General features: G+C 40.4%; 1 protein-coding gene across 1 annotated transcript in view; it reads left to right on the forward strand.

Moving 5' to 3' along the window:
• The window catches only part of rasa4 (RAS p21 protein activator 4), a 34512-nt gene extending 9819 nt beyond the window's left edge, over window positions 1-24693 (forward strand). Inside the window, exons 5-21 of the mRNA XM_017460614.3 lie at window positions 5025-5157; window positions 5399-5480; window positions 6276-6410; window positions 8578-8669; window positions 12045-12162; window positions 12576-12729; window positions 12873-12937; window positions 13024-13136; window positions 15059-15251; window positions 15936-16073; window positions 16732-16876; window positions 18091-18263; window positions 18383-18520; window positions 19613-19748; window positions 20024-20144; window positions 20330-20385; window positions 20845-24693. Coding sequence (XP_017316103.1) covers window positions 5025-5157; window positions 5399-5480; window positions 6276-6410; window positions 8578-8669; window positions 12045-12162; window positions 12576-12729; window positions 12873-12937; window positions 13024-13136; window positions 15059-15251; window positions 15936-16073; window positions 16732-16876; window positions 18091-18263; window positions 18383-18520; window positions 19613-19748; window positions 20024-20144; window positions 20330-20385; window positions 20845-20972 — 2120 coding nt within the window. The 3' untranslated portion in view covers window positions 20973-24693. The remainder of the gene's footprint in view (window positions 1-5024; window positions 5158-5398; window positions 5481-6275; window positions 6411-8577; window positions 8670-12044; window positions 12163-12575; window positions 12730-12872; window positions 12938-13023; window positions 13137-15058; window positions 15252-15935; window positions 16074-16731; window positions 16877-18090; window positions 18264-18382; window positions 18521-19612; window positions 19749-20023; window positions 20145-20329; window positions 20386-20844) is intronic.
• Window positions 24694-24902: the final 209 nt, after the last annotated feature.

The raw sequence follows: 24902 nt of genomic DNA on the forward strand, positions 1-24902 counted from the left end.
TGATATACCACAGCGCTGTTGAATTCTTCATTCTGATTGGAACATACTGTAGCTGATACCATAGGTTTAGGTTAATGCACTTGTTCTTATCGTTGCCATAGTAACAGCTCATCCAGAGAGACTTGTACAGTGGGTTTGTATTAGATTTAGGTGTTTATGTGAACCTTCATTTTCTGATTGAGCTCTTGTAAGTAAATTATTCGGCTGTGTGTGAACGTAGTTGTGTGTGTGTGTGTGTGTGTGTGTGTGTGTGTGTGTGATTTGGTGTTGTTGTAGCTGATCTGGGATCATTAGATCAATACTGACTGTCACTATGGCTGTCATGTCATGTCTCCCAACACTGCAATTGGATAGACTAAATCTCATCCTCGTGGTCTGAGTGTTCTCTCTCTCACACACACACACACACACACACACACACACACACACACACACACACACACGTCTGGTGGTTATTATAGTGATTTTCAATCCAATTTTCCCCTTTAACTTCAGCCACAGGACTGTGTAATAAACAACGGTTTCGCCATGCTTTCCCATGAGAAAAAAGAAGTGGGCGAAATTTAATTCGTTGTCTTTTCTCGTTACAGTGTTTTTTTTTTTTTCCCCGATCCCGAGCGCACAGGGACGCAGGCTGGAAATGTTGGGCGAATAACAGTGGCGAGTAATTGAGTAAATTTGCAGAGCTCATTAATGTAGCACGGGTTCAAAGCAAACGCTGAATGCCTCTCTCCGTCACGTTGAGAAATCACCGTCGTGTTTGAAACCCCCCTGGAATGATGCTTGCAAAACGAAAGAAGTGTTTTTTCCGTTCAGCTAAATGGTCAAATTGACAAGGCTTGGCCGGATGCAATTTGCGTTCAGGCTACTCAGTGGAGCAAAAAAAAGGCATAATGGGCCACGATAAGGCTGACTTGGAATACTAATAGGGAGGAGAACTCCGGTCAACTTTTCCACTGGGATATACAAAGAGATCTTTAAGGATTTCGCTGAAATTCAGTACAGGGCCCTACATGCGGAGCAAACTTTTCACAGACGAGCCGCAATATTAAACGTAACTATAAATGGATAGAAAGTACAACACATTGTGTCGATGAGGAATGAAAAATAGACTGCTGTTATTGGGAAATAATCAACTTCAGGGTGGTGGTGGCTCAACGGTTAAGGCTCTGGGTTACTGATCAGAAGTGCCAAGCTGCCAGTATTGGGCCCTTGAGCAAGGCCCTCTCTACTCCAGGGGGCGCTGTATCATGGCTGACCCTGCGCTCTGACCCCAACCTCCTGACAAGCTGGGATATGCAAAGAAAAAGAATTTCGCTATGCTGTAATGTATATGTGATCAATAAAGGCTTCTTCTTCTTCTTCTTCTTATAATAGTAACTCTGCTTCATGTCAGGCTGCATCACACCACCTTGCCGTTGATTCTTTTCCCATAACAGCACATCACACGGTGTTTTCTTCCTTACTTATCCCACGCCTTACAGTATGTACAGTACTTTCATGGAATGAAAGGAAAGTCTCCTTTTGAATGAAATCTTCGGTCTTCATTTGGTACGCACTATTCCGCAAGCGAGTTATATAATCAATACAGAATTCACACTTGATCAAAGGTCTGAAAGCAGCGTAGCGGTCCTGGGATTTAAACTTCGAACCTTCTGGTCACTAAGGCAGTACCCGAAACCACTGAGCTCCCGCTGACCTGTGTTTACCTGACCCTTTCTGCTCTCCGGACCTGCCTGATCCATCCTGATGCCCTACCTCTGGATGGATCGCTCATCAACTGGAGGCTACAACCTGGAGATTGCTGACGACGGTACCGCTTGAAGTACCATGGAAATGGTTTTGGACCTCAATTCCACATGGACGTTCTCGCTGTGGTTGCTGGGACTACGGTCGCTGCGATGGCCTTGGGACTGCAATTACTACATACAAATTTGCACTCAGATCTCCTTTAGTGAACAGTGGACTAGTTCAACAAACAGACTTCATGTAAAAACCATAATGAACTTCCCTTTACTTTCACACGATCCGTTGTTACCCAGAGGAGGACGGGTTCCCTTCTGAGTCTGGTTCCTCTCAAGGTTTCTTCCTCATATCATCTTAGGGAGTTTTGCTCAATAGGGATACATTCACACACTTAAAATCTGTATCCTGTGTTTATATATATATATATATATATATATAAAGCAGCTTTGAGACAACGTCCATTTCTAAAAGTGCTATACCAATCAAATCGAATTGAATTGAACTTCATTTCTCTTAATCTTTTTTTTTTTTTTTTGCTCGATTGATTTCCTAAGAGCCGACGTAACGATGCGTTCTGTCTTCGTCCTTGCTTTTGCAGTTCCTGATCTGTCTATAGAGTCTTATTCCTCAGCGGTCTTCGCTCTGATTTTCTCCGACGTGTAATTCTGCCGAAGCTTGCAGGTCTTCTGTTGAGCTGCGGACATGAATTAATCGATTCGAGTAAGCTTCTTAAAGCCTGAGGCGCCGAGCAATTGATATGGTGTCAGATTTATTTTTATTGTACAGTGATTGTATATCTCTAGACAAACTATCGAGGGCTCGATATTGAACCTTACAACAGAGCTTTTTTTTCTGTTAGACAGGGCTCCGCTTTATGTAAAAAAAAAAATATATATATATATATATATATATATATATATATATATATATATATATATATATATATATATATATATATATATAATAAATAAAAATGACATATGTTAAAAAATACAAATGTTTACATATAGTCCACATGACACAATAATGACTGAATTTACACAAATGAACTGGTTCAAAAGTTTACATACGCTTGATTTTTAATACCGTGTGTCGTTACCTGATGCTAACGATACCTGACGATACCGGATGATCAACGACTGTTTAAAAAGTATTGTGAGAGTTCATGGATTCCCATTGTTTATCCTGAGCAGTTAAACTGCCCACTGTTCTTCAGAAAAATCCTCCAGGTCCTGCACATTCTTTGCTTTTCCAGAATCTTCTGCATATTTGACTCCTTTCCAGCAGCGGCTATATGATATTGAGATCCATCTTTTTACATGGAGGACGACTGAGGGACTCGTACACGACTATTACATAAGGTGCAAACATTCACTGACGCTCAAGAAGGCAACACGATACATTAAGATCCAGGGGGATGTAAATTTTTGAACAGGATGGTCGGTATGAATTGTTCTTATTTTTTCCATTTAGTACTTCCATTCAGAAGCTTACTTGTTTCCCAGAAGACAAAATAATAGCAATTTACACCGACACGCAACAGGGTCATGGGTGCCCAAGGCTCATTGATGCATGTGGGGAGCGAAGGCTAGCCCGTCTGGTCCGATCCCACAGAAGACCTACTGTAGCAAAAATTGCTGAAAACGTTAATGCTGGTGATGATAGAAAGAACACACAGTGCATCACAGCTTGCTGCGTACCGTGCTGACCCCTGTCCTCGCCTGAAAGCGCCTACAATGGACACTTGAGCATCAAAACTAGACCATGGATCAATGGAAGAAGGTCGCCTGGTCTGATGAATCATGTTTTCTTTTACATCGTGTGGACGGCCAGATAAGTTGCGTGTGCGTCGCTTATCTGGGGAAAAGATGATACCAGGATGAACTATGGGAAGAAGGCAAGCCGGCGGAGGAAGTGTGATGGCCTGGCCAATGTTCTGCTGGGAAACCTTAGGTCCTGGAATTCATGTGGATGTTACTTTGACGCATACCACCTACTGAAACAGATCAAGTACACCCCTTCATGGCAACGGTATTGCTCCCTGCCACACTGCAAAAACTGTTCAGGAACGGTTTGAGGAACATGACAAAGAGTTCAAGGACTTGACCCAGCCTCAAATTCCCCAGATCTCAATCCGTTCGAGCATCTGTGGGATGTGCCGGACAAACAAGTCCGATCCATGGAGGCCCCACCTCGGATCAGAGCTGTTGTGTTTTGGCAGCACAAGGTGGACCTGCACAATATTAGGCAGGTGGTTTTAACGTTATGGCTGATCGCTGTATATCCACTTCACATTTACATGCATAATGCCTTTTGACTTTTTACTTATAAATATGAACAAAATAAGTATGTATTCCTATGCACTTTTTTTTAAAAAGGAAATTGATAGGGGAAAAAATATTCACAAATCACAAATTACCAACATTAGTACTTTGTTGCAAAGCTGTTGTTGGCAATTGCAGTAAGAAGTAATTAGTTCTTGGCAGTATTGCGGTTCACTTTTATCCACTTCTCTTAGCAAATCATCTTCAATTCCCCAATGCATTGTGGGTCCCTCTTGGACTTTTTGGAGTTTCTAAAAGCAACCTTTTTTTTTTTTTTTTCTCCTCCCAACATGATTAGCTTACTCTCTTTATTGCCAAAGAGCTCATTTTTTGTTTCATGTTTTGTTCCAGAAGAGTTCTGATTCACGTGTGAATTTCAGAAGCACATCTCTGTGTATATAAGTGTTGCTTATTGTTCTCTGTGTAGCCGTTGTTCCTGCTGCTCTCAGGTCGTCCTGCAACTCCGAGAGCGTTGTGTTGTGAAATTTTGCATGCACTGGAAGTATATAAATGACAAAACAAAAATGGTTGAATGCTTGTTTCCCTATCAGTGGATGTATTTGTTGTGGTATAGACCACTTTCCTGACAACAAAAGAACATAATGATGGAAGTCTCCAGAAGAACTCGGGGAGATTCTCTTAGAAAAACCGGCTTACCAGCTAATTTCCTTATAAAACTGCACATATTACCATCAGAGACCAGCTATTATCTTTTCAAGCAAGTTCCTGTCACGCCAAATACTGACGTTGTTTAGTTTATTATTGTTTACTGCTCTTTATAGTGTTTCCTTAATGTTGAAACGGTGAATTTCATTATTTTTTTATTATTTTTGAAGGTATCGTTGCTTTACAGCGGTTCTTTTGCACAGTGCTGTATGTGTATATATGCATGACCTTGCGACAATTTCAGTGTGTATGGCTGCATATGCATCTCATTGTTTTTGCCATACGCAGGTCTAGATGGCTGGATGAACCTGACTGAGATAGATCCCAATGAGGAGGTTCAGGGAGAGATTCACCTGCAGATCTCACTGCTGGGGGACGGCGACGTGCCGCGCAAACTGCGCTGTCGAGTTCTGGAGGCCAGGTGAGATTTCAAAATCTGATGAGTTCCGTCACTTAAACTGGGCTGACTATGATTAAAAAACGGTACGATAGTGATGTCACAAGTGGTGTATCTTTGATGGCAAATGTTGCCATTTAATGTTATGTGTAAAGGAAAAAAAAGTTGTATCATTAACCAGCAAATCCTCTTTTATGTATGTACTGGTTTTGGATATGGAAATGCTTTGGTCTGGTCCAAATGTAGTTTTGTTTCTGTTTTCTAGAGATCTGGCCAAAAAAGACCGCAACGGAGCGTCGGATCCATTTGTCCGAGTCAGATATAATGGCAAAACCCACGAAAGTGCAGTAAGCAATTACATCCTCTGCATTCATCCCACAGCCAAACCTCAAAAGTTGAATAGGTTCAGTCAGAGAGAGAGAGAGAGAGAGAGAGAGTGAGCGAGAGAGAGGTATAGAAAGTAAGTAAAGAAAAATATAAGAAAGAAATAAAAGTAACAAGATCCAAGGAATGGGAAGGTGAGGAAAACATAACGTAAAAACAAAAGAAAATGGGTAAATAAAAGGTCAAATAAGAAAGAATGACGAAAAGAAAGCTAGAGAAAAGAAAGGAAGGAAAGGGAAAATGATAGACAGCGAGTAATGGAAGATATAAATAACAAACAATTCAATTAAGCGAAGCAGAATGCAAGAAGTAAAGAACTAATGAATATAAGACAGAAACAAAATGGAAACGTCCACAATACCTCTGTATTTACATTCATTATTATTATTATTATTTTTTTTTATGAATTATTAACAAACCTTTCCCTGGTTCTCTGGAAAAATATCAAATATCATAGTAAGCATGATCTGTTTTGTATAATGGTAGTATACCTTCCTTGCTGGCTTGCATTCATATATATATATATTTTTTTTGTATTTTAAAGTGTTTCTTCATTACATTTTGTATAAAGCCTCGTCCTAATCTGTATCAGGGACACTTATTAACTCTGGGTCTTGCTAATTGTTGTCTCTTTTGCTAATCTCTGGAAGATAAATAGCTCATTGGGCTCACATCTGATGATGTAATCGAGCTGCGTTCGATTGAATTGTGTTGCCGTTCATGCGACGCCAGTCTTACACAACGCTGTGGCTGTGTAGGTGGTGAAGAAGTCTTGCTATCCACGCTGGAACGAGAGTTTCGAGTTCGAGCTGGACGACACTCTGGCCGACAGCCTGCTCAGCGTGGAGGTGTGGGACTGGGACCTGGTGAGCAGAAACGACTTCCTCGGAAAGGTAACTCATAAATCTTCAGTCTGCTTGAATTCAGTGACTATATAAGAGTACTTTTAAATAATCTAAGTTAATTAATGGGAACACTTTGGGTCTATAAGAGTGAGTATATGATTTCTATCTAAATACATGACATTTGCACCTCTATAGCAGCGGAAATAGTTTGCGTGATGTAAAATTCAACATGGAGTCACTGGTAACACTTTCTTTGAAGGATACCTATATTGGGCCTTCATACGTATTGCATAAATGTTTTATTAAGCAATGCTGGAATATTGATGAAAGGCTTTACGTAGACGAGTTTTATATAGAAGAGAGAATAAGGCTCGGTTACCTTTATAGTAATTTTTTCCACCATTTACTCATATGGTTATCTCCAAATTCCCAGCCACCAGCCACCTCTCCACTATCACATGACCAACCGGGGAGGGTGAAGGCAAACACGTGCTTCCTCAAAGACCTGTAAAGACGTGTAAAGAGGAAAGTGCCTATCTTCCCTCTTCAGCATACATGAGCACACATATCTACGATCGGCTCGTGTCAACGTGATTGACATGAGAGAAACTATATGTTCCCTCCCACCCATGGCCGGTTTTTCTCCCTACACTACCAGCCGTTGGTCGCTGTGGCATCGTGAGGATTCGAACATGTGATCTCCTGACAACAGAGCGAACCATTTTCTATTGTGAACCTTTTTTTTTTTTTTCCTCTTATCCCTTAACAGCACTCACCTGAAGATCACACATCTTCAATAAAGTATCTGAGTTAGCCTGAAGTTGTAGAGGTTTGGGTTCTCCAGAAAGAGAGTGTTATGAATGCAAGATCGATCGTTTCATTTTGAGGAGACGGAAATCAATCGCACGATTGATTACATCACGAGGAACCTCGAGGAACATCATTCAATACCCATTTCTATTAGTGAAGACAAATCAATAATGAAGACTGAAAATGACAGATTGTCACGAATTCCTCTCTCAAGCATGTGGCGTGTTTCCCAGTGGAAAGGGGATTTGTTTTGTTTACGTTATGGCCATGTTCCTTCGTTTTGGTTTCCGTCTCCGCCCCTGTCTTATCATTGGTTTGTTTCCCTGATGTGTACGCCTGTTCAGAGTTCAGTCCTCATTCGCAGAGCCTTGTCTTGCGTTTATGTGTCTTACGGAGCCTTGTTTAATTTCCCAGATGGCGCCGGTTGTACAACTAATGCCTGTTTTTATTATTATTTTTTGGTTATGGATTATCACCTTTTGATATTGCCTATGGGGGGCACAGCGGCTCCGTGTTTAGTACATTTGCTTCGCATCTAAGGAGCTTGCACGTTCCCCCCGTGTTTCGGGGGTTTCCTCTGGGTTTCCAGTTTCCTCCCTCAGTCCAAAAACATGCGTTCTCGGCTGATTGCCATTTCCAAATTGTCCGTAGTGTGTGAATGTGTGCGCGATTGTGCCCTGCGATGGGTTGGCACCCTGTCCCGGGTGTCCTCCACGTTGGGCCCAGAGTTCCTAGGGATAGGCTCCCCTGCGACCTTGTGTATTTGCTGCGTATGTGCTATATATATGTATCGCAATATCGTTTTACAACAGGTATAAACTTTGACTGTAATTGTATACCAGTGTTTTTACTAACCGCTTCAGTATTCTGGTAATTGCCAAAGTCATAAGGATTGTATTATTAGTGTGCAAGTGCATTCACATGAGTTATGGGTGCAGTTTGGATGGAAATTGAAGAAGAAATCATAATGAAGCCCGTAAACATTAAAGGCCTTGTGATGGAGCTTTGGGGGAACGCCAGGATGAATCTGTGCCACTGCTGATTCCATACACCATTATTAAGATTATTTGGTGCTACAGTACTGTTCATATTTACATTTTGAATCAATGTAGTACTAAACAGTGAGGTGTCAATGATTTGTGTTGGCGTATTTGTGTCTGGATTTATTTTGGCTCGTCAATTATGGGATATAACCTCATCACTCGTGTGAGATCACATTTTAGGGCTTTTAACCCTCATAGCTTCCAGTGTGTTCCATTTCACGTCGGCCGGCTAAACAGTCAGTCAGACCGAATTTCCCACCCTGCGAATAAACGTCTCGATCATTGTCTCTGCCTCGGCTTGCTTTGACATTTAATTTTCGAGCCGTTTGATACGTCACGTCTCGTCTCGTACTCTCCCTCAGGTCCTGTTCAACATCAACAGGCTTCAGTCGGCGCAGCAAGAAGAGGGTTGGTTTCGCCTGGGGCCTGACAAACCCAAACACAGCCAGTACGAGTAAGTGCTTTTCACTTCATGGCATCTACATTACGTCCAACAGCCCGCTTCCACACGGAAGAGTGAATAAAGGAAGATTTAGCAGATTTCGAGACTTGAGATATCTTAAAACAAACAATTTCCTCAAAACCTGCTTGTCTACACGTCTAAATACAGCTAAATATCTACATACATGTTATGTCACTTAGGAAGCGTTAATCTTTTCCGCGGCTAAACCCTGGACTTTTTTTTTTTTTTTCCATTCTCCGTATGTGTGTTTATGCAAGGAGGATTATAAAGCAGACTAGGGTGATATCAGGGCTTATGAGAATATAGCGATTGGGTCACGGTGATGACGAATGTGGCGCACGTGTGTGTGTGTGTGATAAGGATTAGGAGGAGAGTATTTTGCGGACACGTCATGTCATGGCGGTGTGACAGAGTTTATAGCCCAGATAGATCATCCATCCACCTGCTCATTCATGCATTCACACACTCTTATGCACAGTGTGGTCAGAAGGTGTTGATTAATTTTCTATAACAACAGCCCTGGACATGATGAATAAAAAGTAAAATTAATATATATATATATATATATATATATATATATATATATATATATATATATATATATATATATATATTTTTTTTTTTAAATACTAGAACGAAATAAACAGTGCAATAGATTTGATAGTTATGCTCTTTTAATTGGGTGGGTGGGTGGGGGGGCGGGGCCTTTGACTTGACAGTAATATCATCCTATAACTATAAATGATACATAAAAAGTAAAAAAAAGAAAACCTACTACAAACAAATAATCAAACAAATAAATAAATAGGACAACGGATTTGGCATTTATGATTTTCTACATCAGTCATATATAAATGATGTAAATGTGAAATGATAAATAAAGTTATAAAATATCATTTTAAATAAATTCATAATGTAATAGTCAAGTATGGGTATAGGCTTCAGATTTGCCCAGTTATATATTAAAGTCTATATACAAAGGCCAGTATAGCATGTTTAAACCCATTTCTGCAGCACATATGACAAACCACCGGCACGGGTTTGGCTTTTAAATCCCGTCTCTGGTGACGTGATGCAATCCTAATGAAATCATTTGTGGGGGAAAAAATTCCGAAGGAAAAAACAAAGCACTCATGATCTACTCCTTTCCCTTCCTGTTTGATGCATACTTGAGTCAGTCAAGCTGCCGTCATTATTTGTTGTCTTATCCCCCCCCCCCCCCAGTCTCTTTTTCCTCGTCTTCTTCTTGATTGTTTTTATTTTTATTTTTTATGCCCCGCCATCTGCTGCCTGCTGTTCGGCGACTGGCTGCCGATGGTGGCGCTTGGCACACGCTCATTTGTCTTCAAAACTCCCACTCTCCCATAAGTGATAGCCCTCTTTGGCATTGAGATCATGGAGTGCAAGTGATGGAGTGGAGCTGAGCGTGGGTGTGCTGTGAGTAGGCACTGGGAAAATATCACGCCGGAGAAGAAAAATGGATGTGATCAGACTCTTCAGGAGAGCAAAATAATGGCTGGTATTTTATCATAGGAGCCCCGGCGTTGCAGCATGTTCTGTCTGTAAATATATAAAATGGCACAGTGGGATAGGACGAAGTGGAAGTGTATATGCTGCAGAGGACAATTTTTGAAAATGTTTAGTCCTACATTTACATCAAAAAACTGTTTTTATGGACTATATCTTAAAAAAACCCAACAATTTAAAGAATTTTAGGCGGCTAGTTGATAAATTGTTGCCGTTTGGCAACAATGTGCAACGCTGGAAAGTTTCATACAGTCAAAAATAACACAAAATGTATAAGACTACAATTCCAATTACTGCATTTTCCAGACTACAAGTTCCAGAGTTTTTGCCAACTAGCAAACATGTCAAAGTGATATCTTCTAGCAAGGAATCACAGCTATACGTAGTATGTGGATGGATTTACTCACTCAATAATACATACAAAAATCTGATCCAAAACATGTTTTGTAGTATATTTTAACATGTGACGTATTATCTTTTAATAATCTTTCAAATATACATTTAATGACGTATCGTTTTAATTATGTCTCTTGAATTCTTAATTGTTTGTCTTGAAACACAAAGCTCAGAAAACAAGGTTGCAAAATGTCTGAAATTACAACATTCTTACTTTGTGAAAATTAAATATATATATATATATATATATATATATATATATATATATATATATATATATATATATATATATATATATATTGGAGAGTCCTGGTGTTTTTTTGGGGGGGGTTGCCTGTTTTTCAATTCATGAATCCATTATCGCGTGTTTTTGCCATTTGGCAACAATGACATTTTACCATTTAACAGAATACTCCAAATATATCAACTTGTTTAAATGTCAAAAAAAAATGTTACCTTGTCTCAGATAATGTTTCAATTTTTCCTTTAAGTACTTTTGCCTAAATGTTGAAAAATGAATCCCATTTTGAGAGCGCTCCAAGGATTACCTTCACCATGCCATGTGATTGCAGAAAATCATAACATGGCTTTTTTTTTTAAAAATTATTATTATTATTATTATTATTATTATTATTATGTTGATGTCAAAGCCTCCATTTTTTCCAGTTAAACAGGAAAATAATAGTTTTGTATTATTGCAAAAAAAAAAAAAAAAAAATTGGAGATAAATGAATTGTTGCCATATGGCAACACCATGCAGTAAAGACTTAGCAAATTAAGCAAATCATTTCAAATCATTTTAGAAGTGTGCTGAAGCTCATAATATTGCATCAGCTGCTTTATTTTATTATTACAATTATTATTATTATTATTATTATTTTATTTTATTACAATTCACATTTTAGTAAACATTTCAAACAGAGCCCAACAGAGCACCAGGCTTCAAAGGTTCAATTCTTTCTCAAGCTTCAGCAGATCGGATGCTGCTCTGACCTTCGGCAGCTGCCGCCTACAGACCGTGACATTGTTTTTCCTTTTATGCGCTCGTTTTCAGTTGATTTCTTCGCGCCAGCTTTATACACCTCCATCTACCCACTCGCTGTTAAAGCCGTCTCTTTTATGGCCCGTTTTATTCACAGTAATAGAGTCATTTTCTTTATTATTGTTTGTCTGTCCTTCTGGCCATATTTCCTGGAACCGTTTGAGTGAGTCAGAGCTTGTGGGGGGATTTTTTCCTCTATAGTCTTCATTGTAAGCTAAAAGCAATACAAATCATGGTATTACACGAGCGTATGAACGTGTTTTTGTTGGGGGTTTTTTTGGAATGTGGCAAAACTCTTGACTTTTAATGTAGCTAATATTGAAGGTTAAGTATATTTGAGCTTTGTGATGATTGCAGAGTCAGTACACCTCTCTGTTTCTCTCTCTCAATGGCTCTCTAAGAGGTACTCTGGGCTCCTTGCGGCTGCAGCTGCGGCTCAGAGATGAGACGGTCCTGCCATCCAGCCATTACCAGCCGCTCACCGAATTACTGTGCCGGTCCGTCGAGACTCACCTCAACGTGAGTCATTACCATGTACAACCCGCTACAGAGAGGCTCTTATTCCAATTTTAGACACTGTAGCTATAATAGTAATTTTAGAAAATGACTTCTTTCAGCTTGTCTGATGACTACAATGGGATGGCGTAGCCAATTTGGTCACTTTAATGGGAAACCGTTACACAGAGCTTATTTTGCTTTCACGGGGGCGGGGTTCATTTTCATACTTGTCTGGATCAGTGTTAATGGGACATTATTTAGAACACCTGTGACAAAAGAGACTTTTCATTTAGTCTCCTGGAAAAAGTATGAAATAATATGAATGCCACTGTAAAGCCATTGTAAGCCATAGAACAGCGCAGCCATGGAACAGTGCATCTACAGTTTCATGTCTTACTGAACGCTCTAACATAAGAATATGGTGTACACGATAGGGCAACTGGCCTGACCTGATCATGCTAATCGATGAGACCACGACGTCCGAGAACAGACAGGAAGTAGCCACTAACCTGGTGAAGCTCTTCCTGGGTCAAGGACTCATCAAGGAGTTCCTGGATGTGCTTTTCAAACTGGAGCTGGAAAAGAATAGTACGTGTGTGTATATATATATATATATATATATATATATATATATATATATATATATATATATTAGCAGCACATAACTCAGGATAAAACCGATTGACACGAGACATGTTAGTAACCCATCCACTGTTTCTGATGTTCCTCAGCCGAACCCAACACCTTATTCAGGAGCAACTCTTTAGCTTCCAAGTCAATGGAGTCCTTTCTAAAGGTAACTGAATCATATGCAGTTTTGCATGCGACAAGTGAATGCAGTTAGTTTTTAATAAACGCCACAATGTTGTTCTGTGCTGGAAGGTGGCCGGGATGCAGTATCTCCACAGGCTTCTGGGCCCCATCATCAATCGCATTTTTGAGGAGAAGAAGTACGTGGAACTGGACCCTAACAAGGTGGAACTGAAAGAAGCTGGGTAAGAAACCGAACCTAGCAATGAAGAACCACAGAAACCATAGGTCCAAATCGTTATGCCAATATTTACCCATGGGAACTTGCACGTATACAGAGCTTAAAGCACCTATCTTTGAACATTTCATATTCGTGAATGTTCGAAGGATAAGCTGACCGAGCACTAATCTGTAATGCTTACGGCCCACTTGAATTGAATTCATAATTTAATTCATATCAAGTCTAAACACCATCATTGCAAACACATTTTAAGTGTTCTCAGCATGAAAAGTGGTTCTACTCGAGAACACCCCCCCCCCCCCCCCCCCCTTTTTTTTCTTTCTTCAGTAGTCATCACAAAGAAAAACTCAAGTGAAGCAAACATTGCTCTTTCCTCTTGACCTTCTCTGGTGTGTCTAATGCCCTGTGAAGAACCACACCTGGGCTCATTGAGGTTGAGTGCAACTACAATTAGGCTATCTAATCGGTTTGATTAAGTCTGTGTGCAAAACTTGCCTCATTAGCTTCAGTGCCAGTTAAATTCCCCTGACGAGCCAGAAACAAAACAGTGACATGATTAGTAGTGGCTCATTTAACCTTTTTTTTTTTGTAAGAGTTTGGAGTTTACCTAAAACAGAGGCTTATTCTGGCATAATTTTTTTTTTTTGTAAATAAATTGTTTCATGTTTTTATGTTACATTACATATGAGAGTAAATGAGAAAGAAATGCTGTTCGCTCTTCAGTCGGCATTTTCTATCCCTGATTTTTTTTTTTTTTCAGGATTAAACATAAATGCTTGGGTTTAAAGCCGTTGGTCTAGATGCTACTGAAAAGAACCCTGTCTCGGACACTTCTTCTTAAGAAAAATTAGGCAAACTCTTCGGAACCAACCCTCAAGTGGTATAATGGTGACCCAACACTGAATATGTGTAACTTTCCTTGTATAAATATTGACATACTTTTAGACTTAAGCCAGCAAATCTGAATACGACCTGAGGTTCAATAAAAGTTTCAAAACTGGAAACTTACTACCTCTTATGTAGTAAGGAAAAAAAAAACCCTTAAAACTAGAATTGTAATAATGAAGAAGTTATTCACTAGTAGACATCCCACTGTTAATAAATTAAAAATTTTTAGTTTAATGTATTGACATGAAATTGTATGTGTGTGTGTATATATATATATATATGTATATATATATGTGTGTGTGTGTGTATACAGTATCCCACAAAAGTGAGTACACCCCTCACATTTGTGTAAATATTTGATTATATCTGTTCATGTGACAACACTGAAGAAATGACACTTTGCTACAATGTAAAGTAGCGAGTGAACAGCTTGTGTAACAGTGTAAATTTGCTGTCCCTTCAAAATAACTCAACACGCAGCCATTAATGTCTAAACCGGTCTAAAAGTCTAAACCGGACTGGCCAAGCATGTCTCCAGACCCTATTGAGCATCCGTGGCGCAACTTCAAACGGAAGGTCTCTAACATCCACCAGCTCCGTGATGTCGTCATGGAGAAGTGGAAGAGGACTCCAGTGGCGACCTGTGAAGCTCTGGTGAACTCCATGCCCAAGAGGGTTAAGTGCTGGAAAATAATGGTGACCACACAAAATATTGACACTTTGGGCCCAATTTGGACATTTTCACATAGGGGTGTAGTCACTTTTGTTGCCAGCGGTTTAGACATTAATGGCTGTGTGTTGAGTTATTTTGAAGGGACAGCAAATTTACTCTGTTACACAAGCTGTACACTCACTACATTACATTGTAGCAAAGTGTCATTTCTTCAGTGTTGTCACATGAAAAGATATAATCAAATATTTACAAACATGTGAGGGGTGTACTCACTTTTGTGAGATACTGTGTATATATATATATATATATATATATATATATATATATATATAAAGGTATTCGTTAAAGGTAATTTGTGCTTACAGTTGCACGGGACTGCATCGTCTGCAGACGGAAGCCGATGTGATCCAGCAGAGCTCCAGCCTCCTCCAGTCGTACCTGTCCGAGCTGATGGCTGCCATCCTGCAGTCTTCCTCCTACTGCCCGCTGCTCCTCTGCCAGGCCTTCCAGCAGCTCTACCAGCGAGTACAAGCTCGTTTCCCAGGCCCAGAGTTCAGGGTAATGCTCCACTCAGGAAACTAACACCAGGCTTGCTGTAGATTTGGTGCACGTATGAGACAGCCGAGGCATTTGGATCCATTTTCTCTACATGCTGTACATATACACGCGTTCACTATTCACTGTTCTGGGATTTTCATCGATCGTTTCGTTCATCCGCAGCGTAGAACCAGGAAACAGGTCTAGCTGTCCGTGATTTATTGCAGGGGTTTGCACAAGGTGCATGAAGTGCTTGAAGTACTTGAGTTTGAAGGTTTGAATTACTGAATGTTCTGGGAAACCTGTATATGAGCCCTTTTCATGAGAAGTGCTCAAAATGCACTTGTCGGGGAGGGAGGGGCATTCTCTCTTGACACTCAGTGATCTAGGTTATATTTCGTGAATGAGGAAATCATTTACGGTGGCCATTATTTCATTATTTCAGCCTGCCTGAACAAAAAAAAAAGAGAGAGAGAGTAATATTTATTGTAATCTAAACAGTAATGACGGGCTGTTTTGAAGATATGTGTTAAGTAAGGAATTACTGCTATTAAAGGACGGTAGAGATCAACGCCAAGGTGGTATTACGTGTATAACTACACGTCCCAAAGTGATTCATTATGTCATCATGATCCTCGTATGTCACTTATGCCTTGAATTGGTAAGAACACTGCTGATTCCTAACCATGTCCCTTGCTCTTATAGAAAGTCAAGTTCATCGCTGTGACCAGCTTCCTGTGTCTGCGCTTCATTTCTCCTGCGATCATGTCGCCTAAGCTCTTCCACCTGAGGGAGAAACACGCCGATGCCCGCACCAGCCGCACTCTTCTGCTCCTGGCTAAAGTAATTTCAGCTTCTGCATCGAAACGTCGCATTCCCTCGTTAAATTTCGTGTACAGATTTATACCAAGGAGTAAAGAAATCATTCGAATCTTATCCTCCTGCACCTGTTTGACTGTTAGAGATGCTTTTCGACAAATCTGTAACATCTGTTTACTCAAAACTCACTTGAAAGTGAATGCAGAACAGAGCAGGTTTATGAATTATTATTTTTTTTCTCGACCAAAGCAATTTGCAAATGAAGCTCGGAATCTGTATAATTACTTTTCCAGAGGGAAGAGATTGTGGTTGTGCTTTATCAGTGTCGGTGATGCAGCTCTAAATAAACACTGAAGTGCTTCGGTTTCCACCTGATTGGGCATAAATTAGACAGAACGTTAGGGAAAAGCACGAGTAACCAGGACGACTGTTCTACTCCGGTGCTCAAACGTTGGGTAAAATTACAGAACATCTTTTCTTAGACCGTACTCCTCATGGTAGACGTTGTAGTTTTGAATCCGCGTTAAATAGTCACGTATTTGTGACTTTTGTCAGGGGAAACAAGTCAGAAATCTTGTCTTTCGCTTAACTTAACTGGTTTACGAAAACAACTGATTCTGAAAAGTCCTTGCTTGTGCACTTATTTGATTTGAATCTTATCGAATGTTCTGTTTGTTTCCAGGCTGTTCAGACCATTGGCAATCTGGACACACTGGTGTGTTGCTCTAAGGAGCCGTGGATGGTGCCACTGCAGCCTGCTATCCAGCAAGGCATCGCCCAACTCAAAGACTTCATCACCCGCCTGGTCAGCTGCCATGACTCGGAAGGTGAATTTGATCGATTATTACTTTGTACAAAGTCGATTCATAGTTAGCGGTGTGCTCATTCCAACTTGTCACGTTTAATCACGCTGGAGACGCGTCCGCTGTCAAAGAAACTCATGTTTCTGATGCGATTTTTGGACCGGTGAGTCATTCGGGCAGTGTGAATTAGCATAGGGCATTTGTGGGACGCTAGATTGACATTTGTAGCTTATTATCCTTATGGGAAGTGGTAGCTCAGTGGTTAGGCCATTGGAAGGTCGTTAGTTCAAAATCTCAGCACCGCCAAGCTGCCACTGCTGGGCCGTCAAGCAAGGCCCTTAACCCTCGACTGCTCAGTTGTATAAAAAAGTCGCTCTGGATAAGGGCGTCTGCCAAATGCCGTAAATGTATTTACTTTGTTTAGCTTCTGTATGTAAATACCTCAGTAAGTCTCGCACTTTGCCAAGACTTGTCTGCGATTTTGCTTCAACAGCTTGTCTTTTTTTTCCCCTCTTGAAGTTAATAAGACAAAAAAAAAGAAAGAAACAGCTTTGTCATGTTGCCGGAAAAATGCAAAGCGAAAAAAAACCTCCCTCTGTCCTGAAGACTTTCCTGTGATGGAAAACCTAACGGCTGTTCTTTACCTCTGGAGACTCGTTAAATACACATTTCCTCACAGAAAGTTTCACCGTATCAAAGTTTTTCGCGTAGTGCTTAGCACGTTTGCCTCAAACGTGGGTTGGGGGCTCGAATCCCGTCTCTGCCCCGTGTGCACGGAGCTTGCATGTTCTCCCTGTGCCTCGGGGGTTTCCTCTTTGTACTCTGGTTTCCTCCCCCAGTCCACAGACATGCGTTGTAGGCGAATCGGCATTTCTAAATTGTCCGTCGTGTGTGAAATGTGCCCTGCGATGGGTCGGCACCCTGTCCAGGGTGTCCCCCGGCCTTGTGCCCCGAGTTCCCTGGGACAGGCTCCAGACTTCCCCCGCAACCCTGCATAGGATAAACAGTATAGATGATAGTTGGATGTTGTTGTTTTTTTAGGCTTTAGTTATGTGGCGCGTCCACCACAGAAGTCCTTGTGCAAGTTGTTACTATAGAAACGATAACATGTCTGAAGAAGCATATTCATTTACGTCTTGCAGCCAGGACTGCTGTCAAAATCTATCAACAGTAGTCGTATCACATGGCAGTACATAAATTACGTTATATTCATATCGTCATTCGTACTTTTCCACTAGATCTCGGTTTGCAAACTCGTATGAGTCTCCAGTGTGGCTCCATGGAAAAAGAAGGCTTCCTCCTCCTGCATAAGACCAAAGACAAGTGCATTCTCATGACCTCTCCCTTTAAGAAGTATTACGTCACGCTCAGCAAAGACATGCTGTCTTACTCGCGGGCTCAGCACTCCAAGGTGAGTGGCACTCACGTCTCCGGATCGGTCCTTCTCACCCATCGCTCTCGTCCGCAGTATACGAGAATTCTGAACTTCAAGAACGTTTAGGTTTTTTGTGGGGTTTATTTACGATACAGAAGAGCTCGTCCATCTTCCTGCCCAAGATCCGTGCGGTGGAGAAGGTAGAGGAGAAGTGCTTCGGCAGTGCCAATGTCATGCAGATCATTTCGAGCGAGGACTCCGGGCAGCAGGAGACACTCTACCTGGACTGCAAGGTACATTTTCACAAGGGCTTTCAAATGAACGCAATAAAAACAAGAGGCAGTGGAGGGTCTTAATAAATTGACTTCTTTGTGCTGCGTATAATATCGTCCCCCGTTTTCTCCACCAATTTGGTCATTTGCCAATTACTGTCCACCAGCAAGTTCTCCCCTATCACCAACCGGGCATGGTGAATGGTGTTCCCTCCGAGACACGTGAAGCCAATTACCGCTATCCGCCCTCATCCTCATACATGAGCTTACAGACACTCACGATTGGCTATTGTAGCTGTGATTGACAGCGGAAACACAGTGTGTCAACCATTCCACCCAGAGAGCACGGCCAATCTTGCGATCTTGAGCTCCGGCGCATCGTCTGGAATTTGAACTCACGATCTCTGGAGGATGCTCTTTTTTTTTTCACAGACATTACACAATTTGACATTGGATAATAAAACATGTCCTGTTAACCACAAGCAGCTTGTGTATAGACTTACACAATTGTTAAAAAAAAAAATTTAGAAGCAAACTCCCACATCTGGTTTGGCTGTTAAACCAGCACAGGCTCATACAAGGGTGTATATTTGTGTGCACCTAGCTCATGTTTTTACCTCGCATGATGGTTTGGAATAATTTAACCTGCTGCCCATGTAATAATGTATGGATAGGATGGCAATAAAATAGAGTTGGATGTGGATATCTAGCATGAAAAGGACAGCTCGTCATGTTACATGATGAGAAACTGGACAGTGCAAAGTTCTCTGACCTGGATGGAAAACTGATTCACTGTTACTCTGACACTGGAGACTCCTTCCATAAATGTTAAATAAACACCATCATACAGACGACTCACAAATCAACAATTACACATTTTTGTTAACAAGCAACAGGTCTGGTTGTTCTTGTTGTTGTTGTTGTTGTTGTTATTAGGCTACATTATGTCAGCATCAGCCATGCAAGTTCCTGCGATTCAGATGTTACTATCGAAATGATAACGTATTCTGACCAAATGTGTTTGAGAATTCAGCACTGCCATGGTATAGGATAGAGTATATTTTCTGTTGGGAATAGAATAAAGGTTTCCTCTTTACACGGCTTTCTCTTCAGAGTGTGAATGAACTGAACCAGTGGCTCTCGGCTTTACGGAAAGCCTGCAGTCACAACACCAACACCATGAGCTGTTATCATCCCGGGATCTACAAAGCCGACAGATGGAGCTGCTGCCACCAAAAGGAGAAAACAGGTACTGCAGATATTGTCACCGTGGCACTATGTCCAAATAAGTGCAAAAGTTTGGATTTTTTAAAAAAAATGATCTTTTGATTTTATTGCACTAAAATCCCAGTTTTTTTTTTTTTTTTTTTTTTTTTTTTTAAATTTAACAATTCACCTCGAGTCAAAGCACCCTTAATATAATCTCTCTAACATTTTTTAAATGTAATTTTATTTTACTGAATATATATTTTTGATCAGTTATAATTATACTAAACGCACTCTTGGTCAATCTTCCTAACTCAGACCCAGGCTGCGATAAGACCAGACATGGTGTCACCCTACAGGAATGGTACGACCCACTGGATCCAGACCTGGAAGCTCAGCTGATTTACCGCCACCTGAGCAGCGTCCAACACGCCATGAGGTGCTCACTAATCCAGACAAACTGCTCTGGGAGAAGCTTACTGCGATATATTTAACGTTTTATCTCTCCATCGATAGCAGTAACAACGCAGTAAATACAGTGCTGCATATCTGCGTGTCTACGGCACGATGCTTTGTAAATAACGAGCCTAAATGTAACATGAGGTGCTCTCTAATGTCTTCCAGGGATAAATATTATGAACTGATAAAGCAAGAAGCTGACGACGCAGACGCTGACCAAGGTGACGTGGAAATGCTTTATTTTCATATGTGCAAAACATGACGTTACAAAACAGTGCACTACCAAAATTAATGCGTTGTACCACAAGGACATTAAATTAGCTCCGCCCCCAATTGAAACTCTGCCCAGTGTTTTGCTTAAAAGGCAATTCCAAGGCAAGAAGGCATGTGGGTGATGGAGATTTTAAAATTGTACTTAAAAAACGTACTTTAATACATCACCAAGTAAGGAATAAAGCATACTGATGGGAAAATAATCAATGACATGAACTATAGTTACTGTTACCACCCAGAAGTTGATTACTTTCCAACAACGGTCCCCCCCCCCACCCAAAGTGATTTATTCCGCTTATTTATACCACAGCAGTTTTCCAATACTTGTTTTTACATCTGCGAAAACAAATTCGTTAACGTCATCGCTCCTTTTGAAACTTGACTCATGTTTCTCAAATTCCACCCAGATCCGAAGAAGGTGGACGGTATAACGAGACTTTTCGAGATTCTCCAAGATCTGCACGACGCTCACGCGGCAGTAGAAGAGGAGGAACGTTTGAAAAACAAGAACGTTTTCCTCGAGTTACAGACTTAACCAGAGGCTCCCAAAACGAAAGACAGGAAGATGTTCGATACCGCGTCCCACACTGACTTCATTTCCAGGGTTTACGATGTGAACCTGCTACACTGAAATGCACAGCAAGTCCAAATTTTGGAAAGGTTTGAGAGCAGATTTGCTTTCCATGGTTCTTGTTTGAGTTAAACGAGTTTACATAATTAGTGGGCTGCCTTTTGAAAGCTCATGTGCATCCAGGGTAGGTCAAACAGCATGTAGTGCATATTTTACATGAGTGTATAAGTGTTACAGATTAATAAGGTCATGAGTGCGAAGGCGTGAGTTTTGGCTGGTTATTCTTGCTTATAGGCACTTTATCACGCTTGGTATTTTATCATTGTGTTATATAATCATGCACGCATGATATTTTTTCCTTTGTAAAATAGCAGAGGCCACAAGTTTACAGTATACTCTCATTTTTTAAAAATATTACGCTTCCTGTATACCATTTTTATGTTGGGTTTTTTTTTTGTTTTGTTTTTTTGCAATTCTGCGCTATTTATTCATGTCCCGATCTCTTATTGACTCCCAGAAATTCATGCTGTGTCCGAGGTCTGCCACAGCATCGATTTGACCAATTAGCCACGTTATCGATGGCTTCTTGATCCACTCCGGTCTCTATTCAAATGTGTAGGTGCAAGACTGATCAATACTTCAACCCCTGAAGTTGGAAAGGTGGCGGAGATGTGCATCACCATGAAGGAGTAACTATAGGAAGCAGCACATCACGACATCAGACACAAGGAGTCATTGTTTTGGGGTCCCCCCCCCCTTTGTTTGTTTATAAGGGGCATGTAATTTCATCTACAAAAAAAAAATGGAATTCTAATAAGACAAACAAAGTGTAAGTATTGCGTGTAAGTGTTCTACAACAAACACGACAATCCCAGATTTAAAGCGAAATCAGCAATCAGTACAGTTCAGTGCAAAAGTTTGCGTCCCCTATGGTTTCTGGGTGCGGGGAGAAAAAAAAGTGTAAGTTTATACGTCTGAGAAACTCAGTGTGCTGAATATCATTGTGGAATAAATTTAAATGATTTTTGTCCTAAGCGTCTGCGAACGTTTGCACCCGACTGTATGAAGTGGGAAAAATTACAATACAGTATGGTACTGTAATACATGTCAGATATTATAATCAAGGAAACTACAATTTCATAAAGTTAATCAATGAAGGCAAATATTTAAACAATTGGTTCAACAAAAAAAAAAGCCTACTATTAACCTGACTTTAAAAAAAATAAAATAAAAATACGTGCACATGAATAGTGAATTCTGCTGAATTCACTGCTCAAATCCGATCCTTATGAACGCTGTTGATTCCCTTGCATTCCCTCTGGACTCCCACCAATGAACAGCTCATATTATCTTTGCTTTATTGACAGTATTGCTAGTGATGCGACACCCGGGATCCTCCATCTGCACTCAGTATTGATATAATCAATCAATTATTCAAATCTCAAAGTATAGAGTTTCTACTGTTGCCATGCTTCAACTTGTCAATTGTCAATTTTGTATATTGTATTAGTTTGTCCCAAACCAGTTTGTATTATAGACCTGTATTTCTGATTGTCTTTTATAGTTTTGTTTTTTGTTATGACATGAATGTAAGATACAGTGCCCTCTACTAATATAGGCACCCTTGATAAATATGAGCAAAGAAGGCCGGTCTTTATTGTTTAACCTTTTTGTCCAAAAAAAAATTCACAAAAACACTTTGCTCTCATGGATATCAAACAATTGCAAACAAAACACAGGTTTGCCAAAAAGCAGAGTATTTTTGTGATAAAAAAAAAAAACAATCAAAAAAAACGAAAGGTTAACCAATAAAGACCATTTTCACAGACTTCTTTGCTCATATTTACCAAGGGTGCCAATATTAGTGGAGCGCACTGTATGAGGACCTTTTTTTTGTAGGGATCAGCCTTGTTTTGTACACTAGATGGCTCTGCAGCATTGAAATATTTATACTACAAACTGGGCCGTAGAAATCTGTGAACCTGTAGAAGGTGTGAAATAATGCAGCTATTTAGATTGATGCATTGATTAGAAATGTATACACAGACTGATCCATGGAAAAATGATTAAATTGAATTGAAAAGTGACACCCATTCAAAAAGTTCAGTGTTCAAATTCAATTATCAGTTCACTTTGTCTTGTAGCATAATTTTGAAACTCATCTGCTAGAGTAAGCCTGCTTTTGTGAAGTACTCATTTATAAGCTTATTATAAAGTGTTGGGTAATGAGGGCAGAATAGATACTTTCTGTAGGATGAATTATGTGTATGTGTCGGGACTAGGATCCCAAAAAGTAGTTGTGCGGGTGGCTAGATATGAAGCTAGCAAGACAAAAAATGTTCATTAACATATGGTACAAGCATATATATATATATATATATATATATATATATATATATATATATATATATATATATACACACACACAAGCGGGGGACACTTTGGACCAACTTTCTGTTGAAGTGGTGGGATTGGTCACATTTTCTGTGAGAGCATTGGTGGAATGGTCAAAGTTTCTGTGGGAGTGGCTGGGATTGGACAACTTTATTGTGGGAATGGACAAGATTGGTGAAGAGTGTCTGTGGAAGTGGGCAGGATTGGTAAAACTTTTAGTGGGAGCAGGCATGATTGATCAAGAGTGTCTACAGGGGCAAGCCAGATTGGTCAAGTGTTCTGCAGGAACTAGTGGGATTAGTCAGGATTGTCTGTAGAAGCAGGGAGAATTGGTCAAACTTTCTGCAGGAGTGGGCAAGATGTGTCAAGAATGTCTATGGGAGTGGGTGGAATTGGTCAAACTTTCTGCTGAAGCAATTGGGATTGGTCAAATTTTCAGTGGAAGCAGGCGGGATTGGTCAAATTTTCAGTGGAAACAGGCGGGATTGGTCAAATTTTCAGTGGAAGCAGGCGGGATTGGTCAAACTTTCTGCGGAAGCAGGCAGGATTGGACAAATTTTCAGTGGAAGCAGGCGAGATTGGTCAAATCTTCAGTGGAAGCAGGCGAGATTGGTCAAATTTTCAGTGGAAGCAGGCGGGATTGGACAAATTTTCAGTGTAAACAGGTGGGATTGGTCAAACTTTATGCGGAAGCAGGCGGGATTGGTCAAACTTTCTGCGGAAGCAGGCGGGATTGTCAAATTTACTGCACAAGCAGCTGGTAAAGAATGCTTCTGGGAACAGGCAGGATTGGCCAAATTTCTACAAGACCAGGCAATAGTGGGATTAATAAAACAGTTTGGCGCACCTGTACTGTAAATTACTTTATATAGCACATTTTTCATTTTTAATCAAACAGCCTTTTTTGATTATAGTAATAATCTCCTGGCTTTTTGTTGTTAACACAAAACTGAGTATTAATTTGTATAGAACTGAGTCTGGTTATGTCCAAAATCGAATACTAAATAGGTAACATACTAAACCTACTGTCTCAACATACTAATGTTGTTTGGAACGGAGCCCGAGACTGCCTAATAGTCCATTGAAAGCTTTTTTATTTGTTCTCATATTTTGCCTGGTTTTGGAGCTTGTAAAAGGTTCATGAAGTATATATGAGGTCACTTATAAATGGAGTTTAGACACTTATAGGCACTGCTTGCCAATAAGAGCGTTATTGACCAGAATGAAAACTGCCACATGGGTATGTATTCGTGTGTATGACAGCCAGTTAATAAATCTTTGTACTATATAAGCCTTGTGTGCTGTGTTTCATAAAAAAGGAGCGGTTTAAGTGAATCACTGTGTCTTACAAGCTGGAGGAGGAATGCGTTTCCTGTTTACGCCTGTGAAAGTCCATATGTTTCACTCATCGGCTTGCCCACACAAAACAGACTAGCACACAGCCTGCTGTCGCGGGCTACTAAACAGTAGGTGTACGTGTGGCCATAGGTGGCATATTTT

The sequence above is a fragment of the Ictalurus punctatus genome, chromosome 28 (assembly GCF_001660625.3).
Source record: "Ictalurus punctatus breed USDA103 chromosome 28, Coco_2.0, whole genome shotgun sequence".
Classification (NCBI taxonomy): domain Eukaryota; kingdom Metazoa; phylum Chordata; class Actinopteri; order Siluriformes; family Ictaluridae; genus Ictalurus; species Ictalurus punctatus.